Genomic DNA, 26,388 nt, shown 5'->3' with positions numbered 1-26,388 from the left:
ATTTGACATCAAAATAAGTGTAGGAGATTTGATTAAAAATTTATGATAAGTTCCAAAGATAGTTTTGCAAAATTTTTATTTGAGAAAAAAGTTACTGAGATGAAATATTTAAAAAAGTTTTAAAGAATAAAAAAATAGATTTTTGAAAAGAAATGTTCCAATAACTGTTAGCTTTTCATAAAATTATTTAAGAAGTCCATGAACTAAATGGCATAGTTAAGTTGTCATTAACTCACCTTTATTTCACTTAGGTCAAAGGCCTTTGTGCCAGCTGTTTATTGGTGATCTAATTTATGAAAGGTGTCCTCCTGCCCCTAATTTTCCTTTTTATGTGCTGTAAGATCAAGCTTGACTTGAGTAAAATGTTTTAAATATTTGAAAACCAAGACCCATGATAAACTCAGGGTTTCCTTCTGCTTGATTCTCAGATGTAAAGGTAGGAGATTGGAATTTAGAGCTTTAGAAGTTTAGTGAGTGACAGAAAAATTAGAATTTATGATTGTGAAAATGGGCTAATACTCTGCATGTTTCTTTTCCCTACAACCTAGGATGCTAAGAACCTTGTGCCCTCAAGACAGGTGTCTAGGATGCAACAGTGGCTTCTGAGACTTCTCATTATGTATATTGCTTTGAAGTTCATAATTATAGGAACATCAGCTTTTGGCTGTAAATCAGGGTTGAACAGAAGATAAAGAGGTTTTGTCTTTTTTTTTTAAAAAAATATATTTTATTGATTTTTTACAGAGAGGAAGGGAGATAGAGAGTTAGAACATCGATGAGAGAGAAACATCGATCAGCTGCCTCCTGCACACTCCCTACTGGGGATGTGCCCGCAACCAAGGTACATGCCCTTGACTGGAATCGAACCTGGGACCCTTCAGTCCGCAGGCCGACGCTCTATCCACTGAGCCAAACCGGTTTCGGCAAGAGGTTTTGTCTTTTAAGATACTAATTTACATCTAGAAACAGAGAAATTGAGTTAACTCATTATGATGGAGTTATAGAGGGATGCTATCCTAAAACTATGTTGGGTATATTATGCACAATCTTAATGAATTAATGGTATAAACCATAAGTTTTAAAATATCTGAAGGTATTTACATGTTATTTTCTCCATTTATCTTATTTTCAAGTAAAATAACTAAATTGACAGTGATTGATATTGGTAAACCCTTGGTGTTTACAAACAGCCTTTTCCTGAAATGAATGAAAATGCCTTTCCCATAAAACATGTACTTCATTTAGGCATACATTGTGGTCTGGTTTTTAAAATAAATTATCAACATCCTTGAATCCATGAAATGTCCGTTGCTTCTAAGAAAGTGTTCCCTCTGAATTTGAGAACTCTTGGGACTGTTCACTTCCTCAAGGTTCAGTGCTCACATTTGTGTCTTCATGATGAAGGCAGTTATTATTTCCATCAGTTAAGTGCCCTTCATTATTTCCTGATTTATTAGAAATCTTACGAACAAAAAGGTTGAAGCAGCCTGGATTATGACACTGTGTTACACTATGAATAAATTTACACAGCTATTTCTCTAAGGCATTAGGTATCCTACTTATTTGGAGAAGGAGATGTTTTCCTCAAATATATAGGTAACTAAGGTCTTAAGTCTTAATGTGAATGTGAAGGTTTCAGGTGCTAAGCATGATAATCTAAGATGTATAACAATTTATCTAAGACGCTACTTAATCATAAATTAAAAATTTTCTGATGTACTATAGTATTTTTTAGAATATTCTAATTTGTAAAAGTAAAATAGAAGGGACATTTTTAATAACTATACATGTGTTTTCTCTATAAAAACTTTGCAACATTGTATAGTTAACCATATTTAAAATATTTTATGCTGATATACTTCACACAATGTAGAATTCACCATTTTAAAGTGTACACTTAGTAGTTCTTAGTTTACTCACTGCATTGTGCACCATCATCACTACTTGCAGAATACTTCAATGTCCCCAGTAAGATACTTCATACCTATTAGTATCAGTCCCCCTCCCCCTTTCCCATTTTCTGGCATTCACTACTCTACTTTTGATCTCCATGGATTTGCCTATTCTGTATATTTCACGTAAGTAGAATTATATAGTATATGACCTTTCATGTCTATTTTTGTTCAGTTGGTGTAACAGTTTCAAGGTTAATCCTTATTATGACTGAACTAGAGGCCTGGTGCACAAAATTCATGCACTCTGCTGGGCGGGGGATGTCCCTCAGCCCGGCCTGTGCCCTCTCGCAGTCCAGGAGCCCTTGAGGGATGTCCAACTGATGGCTTAGGGCTGCTGTGGAGGCAGGAGAGGCTCCTGCCACCACTGCTGTGCTCTCCAGTCATGAGCCCGGCTTCTGGCTGAGCGGCGCTCCCCCTGTCGAGCGCACTGACCACCAGGAGGCAGCTCCTGGGTTCAGCGTCTGTCCCCTGGTGGTCAGTGCGTGTCATAATGAGCGGTTGAGCAGCCTTAGCATATTACGCTTTGATTGGTTTAACAGAGGACCAGATACTTAGCATATTAGGCTTTTATTATATAGGATAATGTTCCATTGTATGGATTTATCACGTATATTTTATCCACTCACCAGCTGATAGATATTTGGGTTGTTTCCACTTTTTAGCTAATATTATGAATAATGCTGTAGTCATCTTTTATGTGAACATATGTTTTTATTTCTCTCAATTGTATCCCTAGGAATTTCTAGGTCACATGGCAATTCTATGTTTAAGTTTTTGAGGAACTGCCAAACTGTTTTCTATAGTGATTGCATCATTTTACTTTCTCACCAGCAATTTCTCCACAATCTCATCAATACTTATTTCCCATTAAAAAAAAATTGTAGGCATCCTAGGGGGTAAGAAGTGGTATGTTATTATAGCTTTTATTTGCCTTTTTTCTTAGTACTAATGATGTTGGGCATCTTTTTATATGCTTATTGGCCACTTGTATATGTTCTTTGGAGATATGACTATTTCCTTTGCACATTTTTAAATTGGGTAATTTTTTTATTGTGGAGTTATAGAGTTCTTTATATATTTTGCACTGAAGTCCCTTTTCAGATATATAATTTGAAAATGCTTTTTCTCATTTTGTGGATTATCATTTCACTTACTTGATAGTATCCTTTGATAAAAATTTTTAATTTTGACAAAGTTCAGTTTATCAATTTTTCTTTACTGGCACATGCTTTTGGTGTCATATTAAAAACAAACAAACCTTGCAAATCCAAGGTCATGCAGATTTTTACCCTTGTTTCCTTCTGAGAATTTTGTAGTTTTAGCCCTTACATGTAGGTCTTTGATCCATTATGTATTAATTTTTATATGTGGTATGAGGCAGAGGTCTAAATGTAATCTTTTGGATGTGGAAGCATATTTAATTTAAAATATTAGAAAAAAGCAACAACAGTTTCTCTATTCAATTGAACATACTTAGATTGGAACTTTACAGTGAAATTTTAGATAAAAATAAAGCAACTACTTGCCTTACATCTAGGGACATGAAAGTAGAATTTGTCATAATAATATTCCCATTGGACTTGCCATCGCTATTTATTTTAGTGTTCTAAACAGTGTGGCTAAAATGTAGAGCTTTGAGGACAGTCTAACACAGTGGTCGGCAAACTCATTAGTCAATAAAGCCAAATATCAACAGTACAACGATTGAAATTTCTTTTGAGAGCCAGATTTTTTAAACTTAAACTATATAGGTAGGTACATTGTTATTAACTTAACTAGGGTACTCCTAAGGCTAGGAAGAGCCACACTCAAGGGGCCAAAGACCGCATGTGGCTCACGAGCCGCAGTTTGCCGACCACGGGTCTAACAGATCACTTCAATTAGCAGTCTTGATGGAAGGAAGAATGTCAGAGAATTAGCTGATAGATGAATTTGGCATTAACTGAATATAGTATCTGATGGTAGATGTTTAATATTTATTGTCATGATCAGAGTGGTATTTCAATGTTATATCAGTTCTAGGCATATGGTATTTTTTTTTAATTTACTAAACATCTTAAATAATTTGTGAGTACCTCTGGGAACTGAGGCCTGTTCTACATGCAGCATCATCCCATGCTGCAGGAAGTTACAATTTTGCTTTGAGAACTATTTCTCAGAGTCAAGGCAAGAGGTATTAGATAGGGTTAATTGCATAATCTGAAAGCCTACTGGCAATCTTAAGGGTCCATTTCCATTGGAAATCCTTTTTTTTAAAATCCTCACCCTAGGATATGTTTTTATTGATGTTAGAGAGATATAAAAGGAGAGGAAGAGAGAGAAACATTGACCAGTTGCCTCCTGACTGGGGTGGGGGTTGAACATGCAACCTGTGTATGTGCCCTGGCATGGAAATGAACCTGTGACCCTTCGGTGCATGGGACGATACTCCAGTCCACTGAGCCACACTGGCCAAGGCTCTGTTGGAAGTCTTTTAAATCAGGTTATTTTTAATGAGATCTGTTCTAGTCCTGCAAAGAATATGGTCCTTATCCAGGGCCATCTTTTTGTTGGAGAAGTTCTATAATACGTGGTTGAGCAAACAACTTTGGGTTATACATTACAGCCCCTTGTGAGTGCTAGTTATATATTAACGCCCTTCTAATAGCAGCACTCTTTGACAAATGTTCTTTAAAACATTTTAAAAATATTCTAAATATTTTAGAATAAAGCATATTTTGGTCCAAATAATTGTTGTTTTAGACATCAGAAGAATATTTAATTACTTAACTCTTCTTAAAATTCATATTTTCTACACTCTATTTGCATATGTTTTTAAATTTTCAAATTACTTTGTAAGATTTTAGGAAGTAAAAATATTGGAAAATAAAGATATGCTTCCATTATATAGAATAATATATTCAATATGATTTGCTTGGTTTTAGAAAATTAGAAAATTATAATTCAGCTATATTTAACTTGTACATTTGCTATAATGTTAGCATTATAGTGCTTGGCTTTCACTGTTGTCATAGGGCATGGTAGTTTTTTATGCATAACATAATAAACTGCTTGTGTTTTTTAGTGTTCTCCTTCAAGTCTAGCAAAGCAACTTTTTATCCTCTCTAATAAGGCATGCTATTTTATTCAGGTTGAATATTTTATATTTTAAACCTTAGTTGTTTTCTTTTATTCTTAAAGTCTTAAATCGCAACCAACCCCCTTTTTTCTGCCCAGACACTAAGATTTAGAAAAACAACAGAGAAATTTTTTATTTTTTTGCATCATACTGTTGCTATACCCATGCTGAATTCTTCTGTACAATCAGGCATGTTTAGGAAGACTGAATAATCTGCTCAGACTTGCAACTTTTGAATCACTAGCATTATCACATGTAATTTTGAGGACAGGCTTATCAGGATTTATTTTCTATAAATAAACTATATAAGGGAGCAAATATATTATTTTATATTTTTGCTCAAATGATTAAAACAAGTGACCCAGATCATGTTAAACTGATACTGAGCGTGTCTGATATGACTCAGTGGTTGAGCGTTGACCTGTGAACTAGGAGGTCATGTTCGATTCCTGCTCAGGGTATATACCTGGGTGGCAGGCTCCATCCCCAGTAGGGGACGTACAGGAGGCTGCCGATTGATGTTGCTTCTCTCTCATTGATGTTTCTATCTCTCTATCCCTCTCCCTTCCTCTCTCTCTAAAAAAATTACCAAAAAAAATTTTTTTTTAAAAAAGGCTTCCCCTCCACTATATCTCTGGCAAAAAACAGGTAACTTATCAAGAGGGAAAAACTGTTTTTCCACTGAGGCTTAGAAAGATGTGATATTTGAGGTAATGAGTAATTATGACAGCTCTTAGGATGTTGTTGCTGATACATCCTACATCATACATTTTATCGAGCCTGCAAACTTACATTGGAATTTTACTAAAGTCATATTAATAAAAATTTTCCTTTTGATGCTTCAGAGAAGTCCCCGAAACATCTGATAGACCCAGACAGGGGACATGTCTGACCTTTCCCTGCATCCACAAATGCGCAGTAATTTCAGCCTACATTCCTTAATGGTATTGTTTAGGGGCTGGGAAGTAACAGGTCCCTGAGCTTCCCTTCCTACCCAGAAGAAGCTAATAAACCCAGAGAACCAGCAATGAAATAGCAATACAAGTTCCTTCCTATTCATTCGTCTTTAAAAACAAACAAACTTCAGCAGTGGTCTTTGAGGATGATTTTTCCCCCAAATATATTTCTTACTTCATAACCTTTAATGAGTTTCTCAGAGTATTAGCTGAGCTTTTGTACTTCAAATGCCCATCTTACTTAATAAATAATCTGGGTATTGCATTCTCCCAATTCTAAATAAATCAAATTTAGGAAGATAGGTTGAGTAGGACAAGAAATCAAGCACATGACGTCCTTGTTTGTGATGTTTTTCTGTTATGTGGACCTTTTTCAGAGATAATGATGAAAGCAAGTTCTTTGTAAAGAACTGATACTGAATTTATTTTATTGATTTTTTTCAGAGGTTAAAAAAATAAACACCTTTAAAAATCTCAAGTAGACTTCCAAGAAGAGTACACATTTGAAACACTTTTACCATAGGCAAGACTTGGAAATATTTCAATTATAGTAAACATTTTGTATTTGCTATGAGATGCACTGTGATAAAATCTTGGAAAAGAAATATTTGGTCTTAGCATTTGGCCTCCTAAAATAACGGATAATTTGCTTTTCCTGCCATGCTCATGGCTTCTATTCTTCCCTTGTTTTCTCCACGTTTGTAATTGCATGTTGGTGGTTGGCAGTGATGCGTCTCCTAAAGTTTTATCTACCATCGCTGTACAGGATCAGGACCATCCATCCATGTGGCATAGGTAATGGTTAAGGAAGTGAGGGGAATGTGGATAAGAATGGGAAGGTACAGCAGCAGGACGGCATCATATGAAGCTGTAGGTAGCACTCCCGTCACATATGACATGGACATTCCACAGCCTGTGTAATTGAGAGCTAATTCCATAAACAGAAATAACTCAATTTAAACAAAAATGTTTTGTGATAAATTTCTCTGATAATCCCCCTTTTTCATAATTCTCTGGTTGATAAATTTTAAATATATGGATTTGTTTTATGATACATTGAAGACTATATTATTAACTCCAAATGCTGATGTTGTACGTAGCTATGTATGATAGGTAGAAAAAACAAATAAACTTAAAATATGAAGGCTATGTATTTGTGCTAAACTTTAATAGCAGTATCCCATGAGATATTTCTTTAAAAATTATGAAAATTTTTTTCATTGTATAACTTTTCATTGGTCAATTAAAGGAAGGAACACATGTAAGAAGTACTTGAAATTGATTTACATTTTACTGGAAAAAATAGCTATTTTTTCTAATTTAGTGTTCTTTTTCCCCCCCATATTTGCTTAGTTTGAATCGATGCCCATAATTGAGAAGCCCCTGACAGAACAGGATTGGTACCATGGTGCAATTCCCAGAATAGAAGCACAAGATCTGTTAAAACAACAAGGAGACTTCTTGGTGCGAGAGAGCCATGGGAAACCTGGTGAATATGTCCTTTCTGTATTTTCTGATGGACAAAGGAGACACTTTATCATACAATATGTTGATGTACGTTTCTAATTTAGTTTATATGTATATTCTGATGTAGTCCATGGTGGTAATAAAATGATGAATAGTTTTTGATAAATGCCTGTAACAGAGTTTAGCACTTAATTTGTTTTTGCTGAATTCCTTAAAGATAGTGCTCCAAAACTCACTAAAACGTTAATCTTATTAAGGAAATATGTACTTTAAAATATTGTAAATTAAAAATAGTTAAAAATTTGAATTAAATTTAAATGCATAAATATTTAAAATACTTGAGTTAAATTTGAACATTAAAAACATCTTAAAAGTAGAGATAATGTGATTATCAAAATTTTTTCTTGGAGATTTTAAATTATGAATTTTATGCCCCTAAAACAAGCCCTTGAAATTGCTTTCAAAAGTGGTATTATGAGAAATTTTTAAAGTAGTATTGTATTAAATAATGATAATAAAATTCCTTAATTAGTGGGATAATGGTAGTTGAACAGATTTTCTGATTCATTTAGGATTAGTTTTTTCCCCTTTATGTATAAGCTATTGGTTGTTGGCATTAATAAACCATAAATAAAGTTTGATGAAAATTAAAAGGAAGATCTATTAACATTACTTCCTCTAATACTTTTATTAAATTGCATTTAGACATTGCTAAACTATGTTTTATACATTCTTTATTAAGCTGTAAGCAGATGAAGGGTAATCTCAAAATTTTGTTTAACTTTATCCACTGAGAAATTTTAATGTTTTTTGCTTATGAAGAATTGTTGCCTCTGTTTGTCATTTCTCACTCTATTATTTCAAATGGCACATGTTTTCAAGCTGCTAGTCTATAGAATCTCAGTGTTTGTCCAGTCATTAGAGAGATACTAATTACTTTACAATAGATTGAACCTTTATCATTGGATGACTCTCAGAGGGGTTCTTAAAATAGATACATTGAGATATTTATACAGGGTGTCCCAAAAAAACGTATACACATTTTAACAGCCTATAGCTCAATTTGAAAATGAATTGTATGTTAATAAGTACTGCCTTTATAGTTATTCAAAGTGTGTGTACACATTTTTGTTTGTATTATAGTTTTCACCTTATTGTTAATTTTGCCTAGTATTCACACTTCAACTTGATAATCCTATTTGCTTACTCTCATACATCTGACTTTCTGCTTCTAGTAGTATTTTCATGTCAAACTCTTTTATAGTTTGTATATGCCTTTGTAATGGATGTAGATAAGCTTTCCTATTAAAACCTGTGACTATGCTGGCAATATTTATAAAGTGGTACAAGAATTGTAGAGGAAAAATCATAGGTAAAGTATAAACTAACTATAATTTATATAAATGTTCCCCTCTATATTCTAAGTTTTAAAACTTATTATTTTTATATAGGTTATACATTAAATAAGACAAATATTTTTCTTATGACCACTTCTAGTTTAAATGTAACTATAGGAATTTAAATTAGTATTAGAAACAAAAAAGGTCTATTTGCAAATTATAACTTGTCTTTAATGCCATTTTTAAGTGACTAAAGTGAACTGCATAATATATTCTAAAAATAAGACATGCTACAAGTTCACATTTGTAAATTTTATTTGGTTTTCTTTTGTCATTGACATTTTCAAAGATCTCTGTTAAAGATGAAAGTGCTTGTATTTCTGTAAATGCCTCAGGGGTTTTTTTTCCACTGTTTAATTTTATTTAGTTCCTAATCATTAAATAATATCGAGCTCTCAAATCAGTTGAAAATAGGAGTTTGAAGGTGGTGAAGACTGTGGAGTTTTAAATTCTTTTTCATATGCACAGGTAAATCTTCTGTGAGCTAAAATGATCCCATTTCCTTCCTCATATACCTGTTGAATAAAGCCGAGGGTACATTACCAGATATTTAATGATTGCCTATCATATTCTAATCAAGGAGTTTATAATCTAGTAATAAATTATAAAAGCTGTACATACATGAGGGGATAGGTATCCTAAGAGAGGAAGACATAAAAATTATGAGATTTTAGAGAATGTGAAAATATCCAATAGTGGATTGGTGAAAAAAGCAGACTTAGAAGACTTGGGTTCCCATTCCAGCTTTTCACTTTACAAGCTCTATCTTTGGTAAATAATGGGGTTAATAGCTTATACAGTGATTATGAGAATCAAATTAGTGAATATATACTTTGTAAGTTGTGGAGTGCTATGCAAATATTAGGTAATTTTTCTAATGTTTGATGACTCTAGTTGAGAAAAAAATACCAATATTACTTTGTAAGAAATATTAATATAATTGGAAATGTTAATTAATATTTTTTTGTTTCTATGAGATTTATTTGTGAAATTTAAATAGTAAGAAAGTGTTTTAGAATTTATATATGTACTCACTTTGTGGTGATTTTGAATCAAACCTGCAATATTTCTGAGGCATGCCTATATTTAGATCTGAGGTCTTCACTGATCACAAATAATGTTATTTTTTAGTAATATTGCCTCTGTCAATCAAAGTCTAGGATAGAAATTATTTTAAAGCTTTATTTTTGAATGCATGTCACAGTTACTTCTCAACATGGTGTGAAACTGCCATTATGACCAAATAAGATGGACATGTATACTTTCCATTTTTACATTTTCACTATGCTAGCAGAGTATTTATTGTTTTAGCTAGTTCAAGCGAGAAGAACTGTACCTTGTAGTATAACCAAACATATTAATTTCACAAAGCCCAATCCTATTAATTTCACAAAGCCAGATATATAAACATATCTAAGAGTATCTGAATTTAAGTGTAATTCTAGTGTTACTGATCTATTCCATAGTTACTAGCCTATTTGTGGTGCTTGATGTAAGATGATATTTAGAGTTTTTACCTAAAACTGTTTATTTGTGATCATAAGTGTTGATAGATTTTCATAGTGATTCAAATAGCTTTGTTCTATTTGATAAGTAAATATATATTTATAAAATCTTTGCTTTTGTATATTATAAACAAAAAATAAAATACATAAAGCAGAAAATACATGTGATAAAACAAAAGTACTCCAGAAAGAATTTTTATGCTATTATAGGAAAGTGCTGATTTGTTTATCTGACACATATTTATTAAACACTCATTTCCGCAAAAAGTAAATGCATGGAATTTATATATGCATTGTAAAGGAGATGAAATAAAAAATTGTGTAACCTACTTCTCAGCTTAAAACTGAGTAGGTGAGACATTAGTAGAACTTATTAACTGAGAAATATTAAAGATACAAATGAAAAATGATTGAGTCAAAATTTTGAGTTAATATGCAGTGATAAATTAAAAATAACAACATAATAAATATTTTAAAATAAAACAGCAACAATCCTTTACGTAATGGTATAACATCTTTTATTTCTTCACTAGAGGCCTGGTGCACGAATTTGTGCACCAGTGGGGTCACTCGGCCTGGCCTGCGGGATCGGGCTGAAACCGGCTCTCCAACATCCCCCAAGGGGTCCTAGATTGTGAGAGGGTGCAGGCCAGGCCGAGGGACACCACCAGTGCATGATCGGGGCCGGGAGAGAAGTGGGAGGTTGGTCATTTGGAGAAGGACTGCAGGAGGGCCCCAGGGAGTGTGCAGACTGTCTTGTTCAGTCCCAATCGGCCGGAGCGTCTGCCCCCTGGTAGTCAGTGCACATCATAGTGAGCGATTGAGCGGCCTTAGCATATCACTAGCATATTACACTTTGATTGGTTGAACGGACGACTGGACACTTAGCATATTAGGCTTTTATTATATAGGATAGGATTCATTTATTCATTCATTCATGCATGCATGCAGGAAATACTGTTTGAGCAAGTACTATGTAAGGCCCAGGGATATGGGCCAATAAAAAAATTAACACAAAAGTGGTGGTTGTAATTACTATGTGAAATTTTGGATAGCTCAGTGTTTTAAATCAGCATTCATTCAACAGATATTATTGGATTTCTGTCATAAGCTACAGTCCATTTTGAGCTGATAGATTTAGTCTCCGAATGTACTCGTTAGATTTACTTTGTTTTGTTGCCACAATCTCTAGACTCTTTGAACTATCTTTAAATTCATGCTGTGGGACTTATGGAAAATTAAGTGAAAGCAAGTAGAAAGCCAAAACTTGTTTGGATAACAGTTAATTCCAAGTGTGTGGCCTTATCACATTGTTACACTTGGGATTAGTTAACCATTCTACCATAACGATTCAAGGACTCAAAAGAAGGCAAGCAGTACCTTTAAGTCAAAATGACACTGATTTTCTTTGATACATGATTTAGGAAACTACACACACACACACACACACACACACACACATTTCAGTATACATATACATATATATATATATATATATATATATATATATATATATATGTATTTCAGAGATGAAGGCAGAGGGAGAAATAGAAACATTAATGATGAGAGAGAATCATTGATCAGCTGCATCTTGCACAGCCCCTATTGGGGATCGAGCCCACAAACTGGGCATGTGCCCTGATCAGAAAGAACTGTGACATTCTGGTTCATAGGTTGGTGTCCAAAACCTTATTAATGTTAATTTCCAGGAAACACTAATTGAGTGAGTATTCTTAGGGCCCAGGGATATAATAGTGAAGCCTACTTACAGTCTAGAGAGGAGGCTTACAGTGCTATGAAAACTTTTAACTAGGAAAGTTAAGAAAGCTAAGTTTGAGACACATCTAAAAAATGAATAAAAGTTGGGAAAAGCCATACCAAACCTTATTAATATTATTCCCCATTGCTTCCATGTGTACTGGTTTAATTAGTTATTTGCAACTATTCAGTATGCTATTTTTATTTGAGAAAGCCAAAGTGTACCTCTTACATTTTTTGGTATTTTAACAAAAAAAAGTGTTGTAGTCTTTTGTTTTTAATCAGCTTATTCATCTTAGTCTTTTTCAGAAATTATTTTTCCTTTCATTTTTTTTTGTTTTCCTTAAGCCTGCTTATCCTTGATTTTGTTTCAGGGGATCTACTCAGGCAACTTATGTATACCTTGAATCTCCTTCTCATTTTTGTGTGTTTATTCTGTTCTGTTTGACTTCCTTGTTTATATCAATTCTCTTGTTATTATGAAATATGTATAGCAACAAAACCTGATTTATATGTATTTTTCATCTATATGTGTGATTGATTCTTAAGTTGCACAGTGATAACTCAGGAACAATTCTAGCTGTAATAAATGTTTTAAAAACAGAAGTAATATGTACTCTGGATAGAAACTCAGAAATATGTATCATGGAATGTGTGCTTTATAATAACACCCCCATATGGGTTGAGATTTTAAAAATATATTCTAATTATATATATATATATATATATATATATATATATATATATATATATATATATATATAATTTTTATTTTACAAAAACTGAGTCATACACGATATATATATTGGTTAATCCTCACCCAAGGATTTTTTTGCATTGATTTCTTTTTAGAGAGAGTTTAAGGGGGAGAGAGAGAGATAGATACAAAGACAGAAAAACATCAGTGTGAGAGACACAACGATAGGTTGCCTTCCCCACTCACCTCGACTGGACCTGGGGTGGAATCTGCAATCCAGGTATGTGTCCTTGACCAGGAATTGAACCCACAACCTTTTGGTGAGTGGGTTTGACACTCTAACCACTGAGGCACCGGCCAGGGCCATACTTCTTATTTTTTAATTGACATTTTATGTGATATTTAAGACATACACTGACAATAAAATCATCTTTGTAGAAACTTATTATTTTTATTGCTTCTTTTGGAATTCACATAAGAGATCATTAGTAATAATCTTAGCTCCCAAGAGAAGAAGTCTTACTTAAAAGTTAGTCTGAATTCTCTGAGTCATGTTATTGTTAAAGCATGCAGAAAAACCCATCTGTATGTGAATCCAAACTCAGGCCATTTGAGCTATAAGAAATTTATACTCCTCTGCACAAGGTCAATTGCAATATTCAGAATTTTGAGTATATCAAGAAACAAGTCCTCAAGAGTTTTAATGTCTGTTCTATTCTTGGCCTCTTAGTTGCTTAATAAGCACACAGTCTTAACATCATTTTTAAATTCATTATTTTTATCTTTAAGGAAGTGAATTAATTGGTTTGCACTGTGTTCAGACTCAGAACTTCACTAATTCCATGATTGCTTTAAAAAATAATGGCTACGGATCAGTTTCTTATTTCAGCCCGTGAAGGAAGTACTGTTGCTTGCATTACTCACTGTATTGGCACATCACAATTACTATGTCAATGGCAGAAAACTGCCTTTAAATTGAAAATTAGATACACTCTTAAAAGGAAACTGAGAAGTCCCATTATTTTATTCACTATTTTTCTAGTTATAAGAGGTATATTAGAAGTTTATATAAGGCATTATGATGCTAGTGTCTGATTTGAAATTTCATTCTGTGTGAACTTCATGTCATTGCTTTCTATTAAACATTGTACTTGATATTGAACTTTCTAGTATTCATTTCTAAGTTGTCTTGTTGCTTTAACTTTACAACCATTTTCTATGCACTGCATTTTATTCAGTCACACATGTTTATTTATCCAGGTAGTATATGCCAGGCAATGTTCTAGACCATGGGGATACTGTGATGAATAAAATAAATGTAAAGATTTATAACCCCATGAGTTCTATTTTTAGAGGAGGAGGAGATAGACAATTAAACAGAATAAGTAAGCAAAATATCTATGATGTTAGGTAGTGATAAATTCTAAGCAGGAAAATTCAGTGAGAAAAAGGAGGTAAGAATTGTAGTTGGGATGAAAAAATGGATATTGAATATTGTGTAAGGTGGCCAGAGTAGACCTCACTGAAAAGGTAACATTTGATGAGAGACTGACATTAAGTACGGGAGCTATTACCCATATGTCCATCTGAGGAACTGGTTCAAGCAGCAAATGTATATGTCCCGAAAAAGGAATGTATATAGTACATTTATAAAACAAGAAGGAAATGAGTGTGGATATGGTGGAATGGGGTAGTGTTAATAGATGAGGTAAGAGAGATGATAGAGCACAGAATAATATGTAGAGTGCATAGACTGTGGTAAAGACTTTGGCTTTTATTCTAAGGAGATAAGAATTTTGAGTAAAGTAATGGAATGATACAACAGGATCTCCTGGCCTCTGTGTTAAGAGTAGACTGAAGGAAGACAAAGAGGGAAACAATATACATATGTATATTTAACTTTATAGAGGAATAATTGACAAATATAATCATGTATTTAGAGGGTACAATGTAATGATTTATTACACATTGTAGAATGAAGACCGAGATCAAGGTAATTAACATCTATTACCTCACATAGTTTACTGTTAACCATTGTTAAGTGTGTACTTCAGTAGTATTAAGTGTATTAACATTATACAACAATAGTTTTTCATAAATGTAACTTAATTTATTAGTGAATGTAGTCATGCTCAAACAATGACTTACATTTATTCTACTTTATTGTTTTTTCGCCAGAGTTTGTATCGATTTGAAGGCACTGGTTTTTCAAACATTCCTCAACTTATAGAGCATCACTTTACAACCAAACAGGTCATCACGAAGAAATCAGGTGTTGTTCTGCTGAATCCTATTGTTAAGGTAGGTATATATAAATATATATGCACATTTGTTTTCTTTTTATAAAGAACTAGAGGCCCGGTGCACAAAAATTAGTGCACTTGGGGGTAGGGGGTCCCTCAGCCTGGCCTGTGCTCTCTCGCAGTCTGGGACCCCTCGGGGGTGACCGCTTCCTGGCTTAGGCCTGCTCCCCGGGGGATTGGGCCTAAGATGGCAATCAGACATCCCTCTGGCAGCCCTCGGGGGATGCCCACTTGCCAGCAGGGAGCAGACCTAAGCTGCAGTTGGACATCCTTAGCGCTGCTGAGGAGGCAGGAGAGGCTTCCACCACCACCACTGTACTGGCAGCCATCAGCCTGGCTTGTGGCTGAGCAGAGCTCCCCGCTGTGAGAGCGACTGACCACCAGAGGGCAGCTCCTGCCCTGGTGGTCAGTGTGTGTCATAGTGATCAGTCATTCCCAGTCTTTCTGCTGTTAGGGTCAGTTTGTATATTACCCTTTTACTATATAGGATAGAGGCCTGGTGCACGGGTGGGGGCTGGCTGGTTTGCCCTGAAGGGTGTCCCGGATCAGGGTGGGGGTCCCGCTTGGGTGCCTGGCCAGCCTGGATGACGGGATGATGGCTGTTTGCAGCTGGTCATACCCCCTTCAGGGTGGGAGTCCCCACTGGGGTGCCTGGCCAGTCTGGATGAGGGGCTGAGGGTCGTTTTCAGGCTGGCGGGTGACTGAAGCTCCCAGCCTCTTTTTTTTTCTTTTTTTTTTATTCTGGGATTTATTTACCTTCTATAGCTGTCAGTGGAGCTGAGAGCCGCTCCAGCTCTGAGGCCGTGGCTGGCTGAAAGCAGGTATCTTGGTTTGTTTAGCTTCTATAATTGAAACTCTGTTGCCATCACTGGCGCTCTAAGCTCTGAGCCTGCTGGCGGCTGAAAGCAGGTTTCTGGGTTTGCTTAGCTTCTATAATTGCAACATTGTTGCATCTGGAGCTCAGAGCTGGGCTGCAGCAGGCGGGGAACCTTGGCTTCCTCCGTCACTGGAGCAAACGAGCCTCACGTTCGCTTCAGCTGCATGGCTGCTGGCCGCCATCTTGGTTGGCAGTTAATTTGCATATCTCGCTGATTAGCCAATGGGAAGGGTAGCGAAGTTACGGTTAATTACCATGTTTCTCTATTATTAGATAGGATGTTTTGTCGGTTAAAATTTTTCACAGTAAATAAAGTTCTTAGATTTTTTTATAGAAGTTTGGATACAAAAGGGTTTTGTGGTTACTACTCGTGCAAATACAGTTGAAGGAATTTCCTTGGTTTTGTTTCAAATGGTTTCCTCTTTATTCAATGTTTGCTAGGTTACAAATGGCCTAGCTCCCCCCCTCCACCTCACCCCCAGCTTTTCTTGAAAGACTTAAGATTTTTCTTCACTTTATAAGGTTCAATCTTTCAAAGGTTTAGTTTATAACAGATTCTAAGATGTCAAAGAAATTTCTAGAAATCATGAGTAAATTAGAATTGTAATTATGGTTGTTACGTTTCCAATATATTATAAGAGATTGGAAATTTTAAAAACTATTTTGCTCCTCTTAAAGGCAGTAAATGATAACTTCCCTTAACAGCAGTTCTCAACCTGTGGGTCTCGACCATCGGAAAACACATATAGCATATCAGATATTTACATTATGATTCATAACAGTAGCAAAATTACAGTTATGAAGTAGCAACGAAAATAATTTTATGGTTGGGGGTCACCACAACATGAGGAACTGTATTAAAGGGTCGCGGCATTAGGAAGGTTGAGAACCACTGCCTTACAAGTACAGTGAAATTAGACAACCAATGGGTGCGGGCTGCCTGTCACTTCTTGAGCCAATTAAGCAGAGACAGGGTTGAATCATATACTAGTATGAGTGTTATTCCAATATGTCGGCAGTATGGGAGAGCAGTAGGTCATCCACAAAAATCTGCTCAGCACCCCCCACATAAGCCAGCTGCCTATATGGGGTAGAAGGACGAAGATTGCATGGGGAAGTAGGCAAAAGAATAAGATTGGGTATGCAGGCATGGGGAAGTAGGCAAAGGAATAAGAATGGTTAAAAGTTACAGGCAATGTGGGCTGGGGGTTTGAAAAGGGCAGGGGGCATCCAGGACTCTATTGTTCCCTTTCAGCCACAAGGTTGTTCATCTTCCCATGATAATAGGCAGCTCCTGGATGGGGAGGATAGGACGCATTTCAAGGTGAGCTCCCAGGTCCCAGACTCTCAACGGACTGGGATAATGCTCCAGAGAATGGCGGTTTTTCATCTATTTTTATACATTGCAATTAAAGGAGGAGAGTAGGTGGGTTACATGAAATCCATTGGTGATAGATTAGAGAGGTGGGAGAAAGCAAAGCGGTGGGGTGGGGGGAACCTCTGGGATTGGATAAAGAATAAAATGATAGACACATACTTCTTTTACTCAGGTGGATACAGGATAGTGAACAGTCAACAATAACGTGATAACAATAACAACGAAGGAATTTATGGTCTCTGTCCGGGCACCTAGGTGCATTTGGTTGTGCCCCAAGGAGTCTGGAAAAAAAGGGAAGGTACAAGTTACCCTGACATTTCAAGGATATGTTATCATAGATACAAAAAGACAGATAGGCTCAGTTAAGGTAAAGGTTGACCTTGACAGGGAAGATACCAGCCTAGGAGGTGACTACCCACCATAACTGCTTTAGTTAAAGTTTAATTTCAGACCATCCTTTGTGGTTACTTTAGGTCTTTGAGTTTGCAAGACTGCCATGCAGGCCTCCCCTGAGCTGGTCAGGTCAGCATGTGACCCCTTTCTTCCATGCTAGGGAAGGCATAAAAACTGGTAGGTTAGTATTTGCTGATTTGATTTTTATATATGTAGGCATAACTTTTAATATGAACTAAGTGATATTCCCAAGAATGCTAGTGTATAATCCAAATTGAGCTAAGAAAATTTAAAAGACAATTATTATCCTTTCCTTTGATAGTCTAGAACAAGGGTGGGCAACATCTGGCCCTCGGGCCACATAAGGCAGGCAAAATTATTTGGTCTGGCCCTGCCAAGGATTAGGGATGATTTTTTTTTAAAATATATTTTACTGATTTTTTACAGAGAGGAAGGGAGAGAGATAGAGAGTCAGAAACATTGATGAGAGAGAAACATCGATCAGCTGCCTCCTGCACATCTACTGTGGATGTGCCCGCATCCCAGGTACATGCCCTTGACCGGAATCGAACCTGGGACCCTTCAGTCCGCAGGCCGACGCTCTATCCACTGAGCCAAACCGGTTTCGGCAGGGATGATTTAATTAAATGTTTGACCAAATAAAGCAGGCTAGTTTTTAAGTTGATAATTTTCTATGGCTTAAGAATGATGTTACAAATATCCAAATGGCCCTTGGAAGAAAAAAGGTTCCCCATCCCTGGTCTAGACCATAATGTCCATATTTGTATTTGTATTTTATTATTCAGTCTTTACTCACAGGCTAAGCTTAGAAAATTCCTCTCACAGAAGATTTTGATAGTTGCTAATCACTAATTCTGTGGCGAAGGCATTGACCTTCCTGCAAATATTTAGAATTATGAGATTGGCTCATTCTTTGGTAGTATTTTTCCATCCCTACCCTTCCCTCCTCTTTTCCATTTTAATTGCAGAAAACCTGACGAAAATTCTTCTTTAGTCTGGAGCAAGTTGTCACATTTTTTTTCTTCAATTAAAAAAAAGTTTATCAGTGTTTTCTCTTCCATCAGCAAATAACACTGCGAATAACACAGCTAAGTCTTGCAGAATTTTAAAAACTCTTTAGGTAAGGTGATCTATTCTCATGGCTTTATTTCCTATTATACATCAGTGACTTGCAGATTTATATTTCTAATTTGGATTTATTTATCTCCCAAAACTAATATATTTCAACTTTTCACCTAAAACTGAGTTTATCACCTTTAACTCCAAAATTTGTTCTTCCTTTCTCAGTAAATGGTACCACCAAATACTCAAACCATAAACTTAGGGGACAACTTTGACATTTTCTCTCCAGAACTTTAGTGACAGGAGTTTTGTATACTTAATTGGACATGTGAAAGTATGAACTTCAATTCCAATATATCTTAGTATGAAATAAAATCCAGTGTAAGGAAGATACTTTTTACCCATGTTAGGTTAACGACATATACAACTGGGTTTTCAGATATACTGATACTTCCTTTCACAAGCCAGCCAAATATTTGCATTGTCTACTTGTTTACCCAGGTCTAATTTGAGAGACCAAGGCTATAAAAGAGGCACATAAAAATGCAGATCTGGTTTTAAGTGGGAATATGTAATTTCAAATAAAGTTACATCTCTCACTATGTGAAATTTTTAATGACAGAAGCCTAGGTAAATGGAGTAGATTCTCTGAACTGTTCGAGGGCCGGCTATTCTCTTCCTCCCAAACCCCCAGCACTAGCTGTGGAGCTGATCATCTTATGCTTTTATAGCACTACCTGTGAAAATGACTGTAAACTGAAAGCTATAGAAGATTAAGGGGCTATATACGATTGTTTTATGAGGTGGAAATTTAAAGTTTATATAGCTATTAACCTGATCTAAAGTACTGATATTTGAAATACGCAAATCATTATCTCTGTTGTAAATATTGTTATGCACTTGATTTAAAGAATCATGTTGCACTTTTACAAGAAAACCACAAAGCAGAGGTTGTGAAAGTTAGATAATTTTCAATTACGAGCAAAGAACAAAGTGATATGGATTTTGTTATGGTCGTATTATCTGTTAGGTATCTTCCTTTGAGAAGTCATTTGTACTCATATAATTGGAATCTATTTCTTGATTTAATTTGTGTAAGAAGTTAATGTCTTTGACCATATAATGTGCTATAAAACATCTAATTTCCATCTTGCCAGACTTCATTTTTAGCCTACATAAAGAATGCTACTTTTGTCTCATTATAATTTCTGTTTATAGCAACTTCTAAGACTTCTCATTTCTTTCTTATCCATAGAAATATAAAATTATAATCATAATGCCTAACTGGAGGACACAATGGCCAAAGTAGTCTTTCTTATCTTCAAAAGTATAGGCAACGAGACAATCTAGAGCGAGAGAAATAATTTAACTTTCTCATGGTAATAAAGCCAATGGCACCCAAGACTCTAACCCTAACCCTCCACTGGCTGATTTATCCTATACTGCCTCCCAAAGTATGTAAAGATATGGAAGATGAAAGGCATTGTTATAAACGGGTGATTATTATCATCCTTATATTAGCAACATGTTGCATCTGCACATGGCCTGTTCTTTACTTAGTTCAGTTTCTGTTCAAATGTCACTTTATCAAGAGACCTTTTTCTGACTATCATGTGTGAAATAACACTTCCCCTCCTTACTTTCTCCTCTTCCCCTTTTTAATTTATCTCTGTTACAGTTACATTTACCTCACATTATATTATATGATGTATTTTTAGTTGTCTCTCCCCCAAGTGAAATGTAAGTTTCATAAAGGCCAGAATTACATTTAACAATTAGTGCAGCTGTATTCCAGTATCTAGAACAGTGCTGACCCATAGTAGGCGTTCAGTAAATATTTGTTCATGAATTGGATTCGTTGAGCAATTGCTAGGAGCCAGATGGATACTTGCCGAACTTTTATATACGTTATCTCATTAACCCTTTTACTAGTATATACTAGAGGCCCGGTGCACAAAATTCTTGCACTGGGGGGGGGGGTCCCCCAGCCAGGCCTGTGCCCTGTCACAGTACGGGAGCCCCATGATCCATCGCCCCAAAGAGGTAGGCCCTGCCCACCCATCCGGGGCTCCTTGATGGATTGCCCCAAAGAGGTAGGCTGGAGCCGGGAGTCCCGCCTCCGTGCTGAGCTGCGGGACCCCCAGGCCTCACTGTGCAGAGGCCTCTGCCAGGCCCCGCCCCTGGGCCGGGCCATGTGGAGGCCTCTGGACCCCTGGCGGAAGCCATGCAGAGCGGCCACCGGGGCCCTGTCCCCATTGCGCATGCTCAGAGGCCTCCGGACCCTTGGCGCAGGCGCGGAGTGCCCGCTGGGGCCCCGCCCCCGTAGTGCGTGCATGGAGGCCTCTGGACCCCTGATGGAAGCCGTGTGCAGCCATCTTGTGATGGCGTAAGGGCATCATGCGTGAAAGCGTGACAACTGCTTAGCCTTTTATTATTAAGGGTGGTGTCCCCCCAAAATGTATACACACACTTTGAATAATTATAAAGGCCATGTTTATTAAATTTCATTTTCAAAATTGAGCTATCAGCTGTTAAAGTGTGTATACATTTTGGGGGGATACCTTATATTCCTATGAAATAATGTTTTTAATCCCATACAATATTATTAATCCCATACACTATTATGAATGAGGAGGTAAAGCTTAGTGTGATAAATGACTTTCACAAGATAAGGCTCAGAGCTTAGATTTGAGCCCATGTTCTTAACCACTATCTGTCTAGATTGTAGTGTCTAGACTTTAGAGATTAGAATAAACTGTTTAAGGAACATTGATGTGGGTTCAAGGGAAAGAAAGTCTCTTTGATCCGGTAAAATGTTAAATTGAAAAAGATTTTAACATATCAAAAACTATACTATAATTCTCTATAAAAGGAAAATCCTTAAACAGTAATACTGTGTCAGAGATCTGGGATTTTAGGTAAAAGTTAAGACTTGGTAAAATATAGGTTAGAAACACATCCAGTTCAAGTTTAACACTTAAACTGTGCCTTGAAAGATATTTGCCTTCTTAAGTTTAATATTTCTTCAAATGCAGCTGTTTTTAAAAAGAAATTTCTTTCTGAATGGAAATTAAAATTCATGATTACATTCAGGGGAGTTGGGCAGCGAGCCATTCAGTCAAATCTTAGACAAATGACTTGCCTGCCAACATAAATCAAGTACCTGTGGCTTTTTATCAGAACTTGGTACAGGTTGCCAGAATAATAGAGGCACATTTTTTGAGAGGAAAGTAAGTCTTTCTGTGACTGAAACTACTGACCAGTAATGAGGAGACAGGTTAATGATAATAGTATTCATGGTCAAACACAGATAAATAAAGAATAGTTCATAAGAGAGGAAAAATATACTTTTAATTAGGTACTGTATTCATTTTTCAATTTAAGATCTCTTAAAGACTACTTTATCTTATACTTAAGGGTTGCTTCTCCCAATATTACTGTTTAATGATTTTCCTTTTATAGAAGCTTTTGATATAATTTTTGATATGTTTAAGTCCTTTTCAATGTATCATTTTATGGAATTAAAGAGACTTCCTTTTCTATAAATCTTCATCCACGTGGCTTGAGTCCTTAACTATTTAATTAAATTATTACAGTAATTAAAAATTTTAATGAAGGAAAGATCGGAGAATATGTGTGATTCAGTATTTTTTCTTTTAGCAAATATTTGCTTAGCACTCACTGTGTGCTGGCAGTGTTCTGTATTATGGCAGGCTGCAGTACATGCGATGGAAATGAAGCAGGTCAAGGAGATAATGACCTGGGCATGACAATGACAGCAGGGTTGTGTGATGTGTGTTTAGGGGAGAGCTGCTTTTTTTAAACATTGTGATCAATGAAGGCCTCCTAATGAAACCCGAGGGGAAATGTGAACCAAACCAAGGAGTGATCTGTAAGGTTATATGCCAGAGTAATCGTGAAAGTACTTAACAGTTAGTACAACATGAATACTAATCGATGACAACAGATGCCAACTTTAAAGTGGTGGAACCCTAGGGGTGTTTACGGACTGAATATCCTCCATGAATGTCTGGGGAGTGTTCCTCGGTATAACTGAGGAACTACTAGTACAGGGGCCAGTGTGGCTGAAACAGTGGTAGGAGGAGAGAGTAAGGGGAGATAAGCACAGATTCAGATTAATTTAGTAACTAATATATATTGTCTTAAAAGGTCAATTGTTTATTATATAATTTAAGAAATTCACTTCATTTGAGTAGAAACTCAGCATAAATTTTTTAAGTTTTTATAATTAGGTCTCTTAAAAACAAAAGATTTGTGTTTGATACTGTTATTGAATTTCAAGGGAATATTTTTGTAGCAATATGGTCATCTAAATAAGATTAAAACCCCTGATTTTAATTTTTAAGAACTTTTTTTCCCTAGTCCATCGTTTGTGTGTGACGTGTTTTCTCCCATACTATCAAGCAATTAATTCAATTCTGATACAGTCTACCTGGGGATGGAGCATGATCCCACAGCTTAAAGGCTGTTCCATAAGACTGTTCCCCCTGTCCCCACCAACTTCAGACACCAGTCACTCGTCCAGATTATCACCTGTGCTTCTGACGAACTGGTTCATAGATAGGAGGTTCCAATGACCCCCTCCTTGGGTTCGATTAATTTGCTAGAGTGGCTCACAGAGCTCAAAGAAACTTTTTACTTATTAGATGATTGGTTTATTATTAAAAGGATATAACTCTGAATAGTCACATGGAAGAGATGCATAAGGCACAGTATGTGGGAAAGAGCTTGGAGCTTCCATGCTCTTTCCAGGTAAGCCACTTTCCCTGACCTCCATGCCTGCCTTCACCAACCCGGAAGCTCTCTGAAGCCAGCCCTTTTGGATTTCTATGCAGTTTCCATGAAATATGTAGTTTAATTTTATAGCCACGACTGATCAAATCCTTGGCCACTGGTGATTTAACTCAGTCTCCAGCCTCTTTCCCCTCCCCAGAGTTCAGGGGTAGGACTGAAAGCTCCACCTCTCTAGTCACAAAGTTGGCTCCCCTGGTACCAGCCTCCCTCCTTAGGTCACCTACGGGCTTTCCAAAGTCATCTCAGTCATGTGGCAAAAGACACCTTTATAGCTCTCGCACTTAGGAATTTTCAGGGGTTTTAGGAGGTGTGCCAGAAAAAGGGTCTAAAACCAAATATAATTTCTTATTGTATCGCAGTATTGCACTCATTAATATTGTTTTTTGAGGCATCTAGCTAGCTGTCCTTTTGCAGTTAATCCTCTTATACTGTCATTTGTACAGGATTTTTAAAAAGTGCTGTGTGTTTAAATTGTGTCTCTAAGAGTGATCCTTTTTTAATCTCTTAAAAATGAGATAATTAAATATCATGTCAAATTATATTTCCAGTAAGGGAAACTGATAATTTGGAAAAAAGTTTTGATCTAAAATATGCACTCTTTAATGCCTCTTTTAGATCAATTATCAGGTCTATGGAGAGGGGAAGAGCACACAAAATTACGAAATGTTCTCCTTAGGACGTTCATCAAGAATATATAAATCTCGATGCTGATCTCCAATTTGAGCAAAGATAATTCAATTTTAAATGCCAGTTTTCAGCACTACCAACCACATAATCTGGGACAAGTCAGCCAGCCTCCTAAAGTCATCTTCAGCCTAGAGTATCCTCACATAGTTGTTGTAAAGATCATGTGAGAAAATCTCTGTGGATATATTTTGAAAACTGCAAAATACCATATACTTCCTTATTTAAAAACTTTTTAACAGGACAGGTAAATCAGAATAGAAGGCAAATTTGGAAGATTTTAAGTTGTGAAGGAAGAAAAAAAGAACCTTTATTGAGTGTAGTGTGCTAATAACACTCCACCTCTATGATTTTATTACATCTTTTCAACAACTGTGAATTGACTATCAGTATTATTCCCATTATTATGTGAAGAAACTCAGAGATTATAATTTAACCCAAATCACATTTCTTATAAATTTCAGAGCTCTAATTTGAAACTGATTTGGCTCTATTCATCTATTGACTATAATCCCAGCTAGCATAAATTATGTGTAGTCTTAGTAATATCAGTAGTTCAACAACTTTTCCCCAAACTCCAGTATTCTATCTCTAGGATGTAACAGTGAACTTGACAGATATGGTCTCATCCCTTATGAAACCTATGAAACTTAGTCTAGGAGAAACTATATAGCATGTTGTGCCATGGGAAATACATGTAATTTTGAATATGTAGCCTTTATTTAGCATAGTCTGGGAAGTCAAAGTAAACTTGGATTTTAGGCTTGATCCATTTAATAAAATAAAAGAACCTTGTCATAATAACTATAACATATAGACTGCCTTTCAGTTTTTTTTATCTCAAACTTTACCAGCAGATATTTTGAGGAACAGCAATTGTTAACCTAAAAGCAAAAGGCAAAAGTGAGAGACAAGAGTTTGAGAGCCAAAATAATAGCTATTTGGGCAGCCCTGATTCAGAAACCCAAGTAGTGTTTCGAGTAGGGGGTTGAAGGCAAGAGGTTTTATGCGGAAGGGAAGGGGAATAATTACATGAAAAGAAAGAAGGAATTTCTATAAGGCATTACTAAGTTAAGGAAGAAATTTCTTAAATGATGCAAATAAGCTGAGTTATGCTTTAGCTGTACATGAGGATGGTAATTCTAAGGATGTCTTTAATTCTCAGTCCAGTAGTCAGAATGTTTGCTTTCCTGTTGGCTTGGCAAAAAGCTGTTTGTAATACATTGTTTGTTTGGCCTAGTCCAAGGGTCATTTTGCCCAGTTTAAATATCCAAAAAATTTGAGAAGTAGGATGCACAGGGCAGTTTCTCTATAGTGGTAGCTCAGTCTCCATTTTGGAGTGGCTCCATTTACATTCTTTTTCAGTCAGTGTTAGACTCAAAAAATTGATGGACCTTGGAGACTACTAAAATTCCTTAAGTGATCTCTTAAGGGCATTTCATCTATAAGCCTTCTTCAACTTTCTTAAATATCATGACGTTTTTAGTCTGAAGAGCCAGGTTTTTTGGTAATGTTTTCCATATATTTCTTATCTACCTTATAAATATTTGAGGGCTAATGGGAATTGGAATTTACGACCCAAATAATTCATTGAATTTTTTTTAATAAAGGTTAAAGGACAGGATTTGGCATTTATATCACAAACATTGCCTGAAGTATACATGTAATCATTGTATAGTATTTATAAAACCTGCTATATGCATGGACTCAGGAAGCATGTAGAAATGTAGAAGAAAATGTATAAAAATGTATAAAAGGATTTCTGAAATCCTCTATGAAATGTTTGAAAATGGCTTTTAAGTTAGCATCTTTTCCCTGTTCTCTGTTGGAAACCATATCAAAGAGAACAACAAAAATTTAAATTTAAATACATTTTCATGAAACTAGGAATCATATGTAATGTGCAGACTTCAAAGTGAAAAGTACCTTAGATTGGGCAGAAGTTGTGTAACATAAAGTTAGAGAAGATATGATCAAAGAACTACCTGCAGTAGATCTT

The 26,388-nt window shown here is 35.8% G+C and overlaps 1 protein-coding gene across 12 annotated transcripts in view; it reads left to right on the top strand.

Moving 5' to 3' along the window:
• Nucleotides 1-26,388, top strand: part of FER (FER tyrosine kinase) — a 294,456-nt gene that overhangs the window by 112,420 nt on the left and 155,648 nt on the right. For 10 of the 12 annotated variants that reach the window (XR_002827917.1, XM_014464462.2, XM_014464639.2 and 7 more), the window contains 2 exons: nt 7,383-7,583; nt 15,035-15,157. Coding sequence is in view for 10 of the 12 variants with exons in the window: in XM_014464462.2 (XP_014319948.1) it covers nt 7,383-7,583; nt 15,035-15,157 (324 nt within the window). In the remaining 2 variants the exon portion in view is untranslated. The remainder of the gene's footprint in view (nt 1-7,382; nt 7,584-15,034; nt 15,158-26,388) is intronic. The other 2 variants (XR_002827962.1, XM_023749460.1) reach the window with 2 other exon arrangements.

The sequence above is a fragment of the Myotis lucifugus genome, unplaced genomic scaffold (genome assembly GCF_000147115.1).
Source record: "Myotis lucifugus unplaced genomic scaffold, Myoluc2.0 scaffold_0, whole genome shotgun sequence".
Lineage (NCBI taxonomy): Eukaryota > Metazoa > Chordata > Mammalia > Chiroptera > Vespertilionidae > Myotis > Myotis lucifugus.
This window is presented reverse-complemented; position numbering and strand designations above follow the sequence as displayed.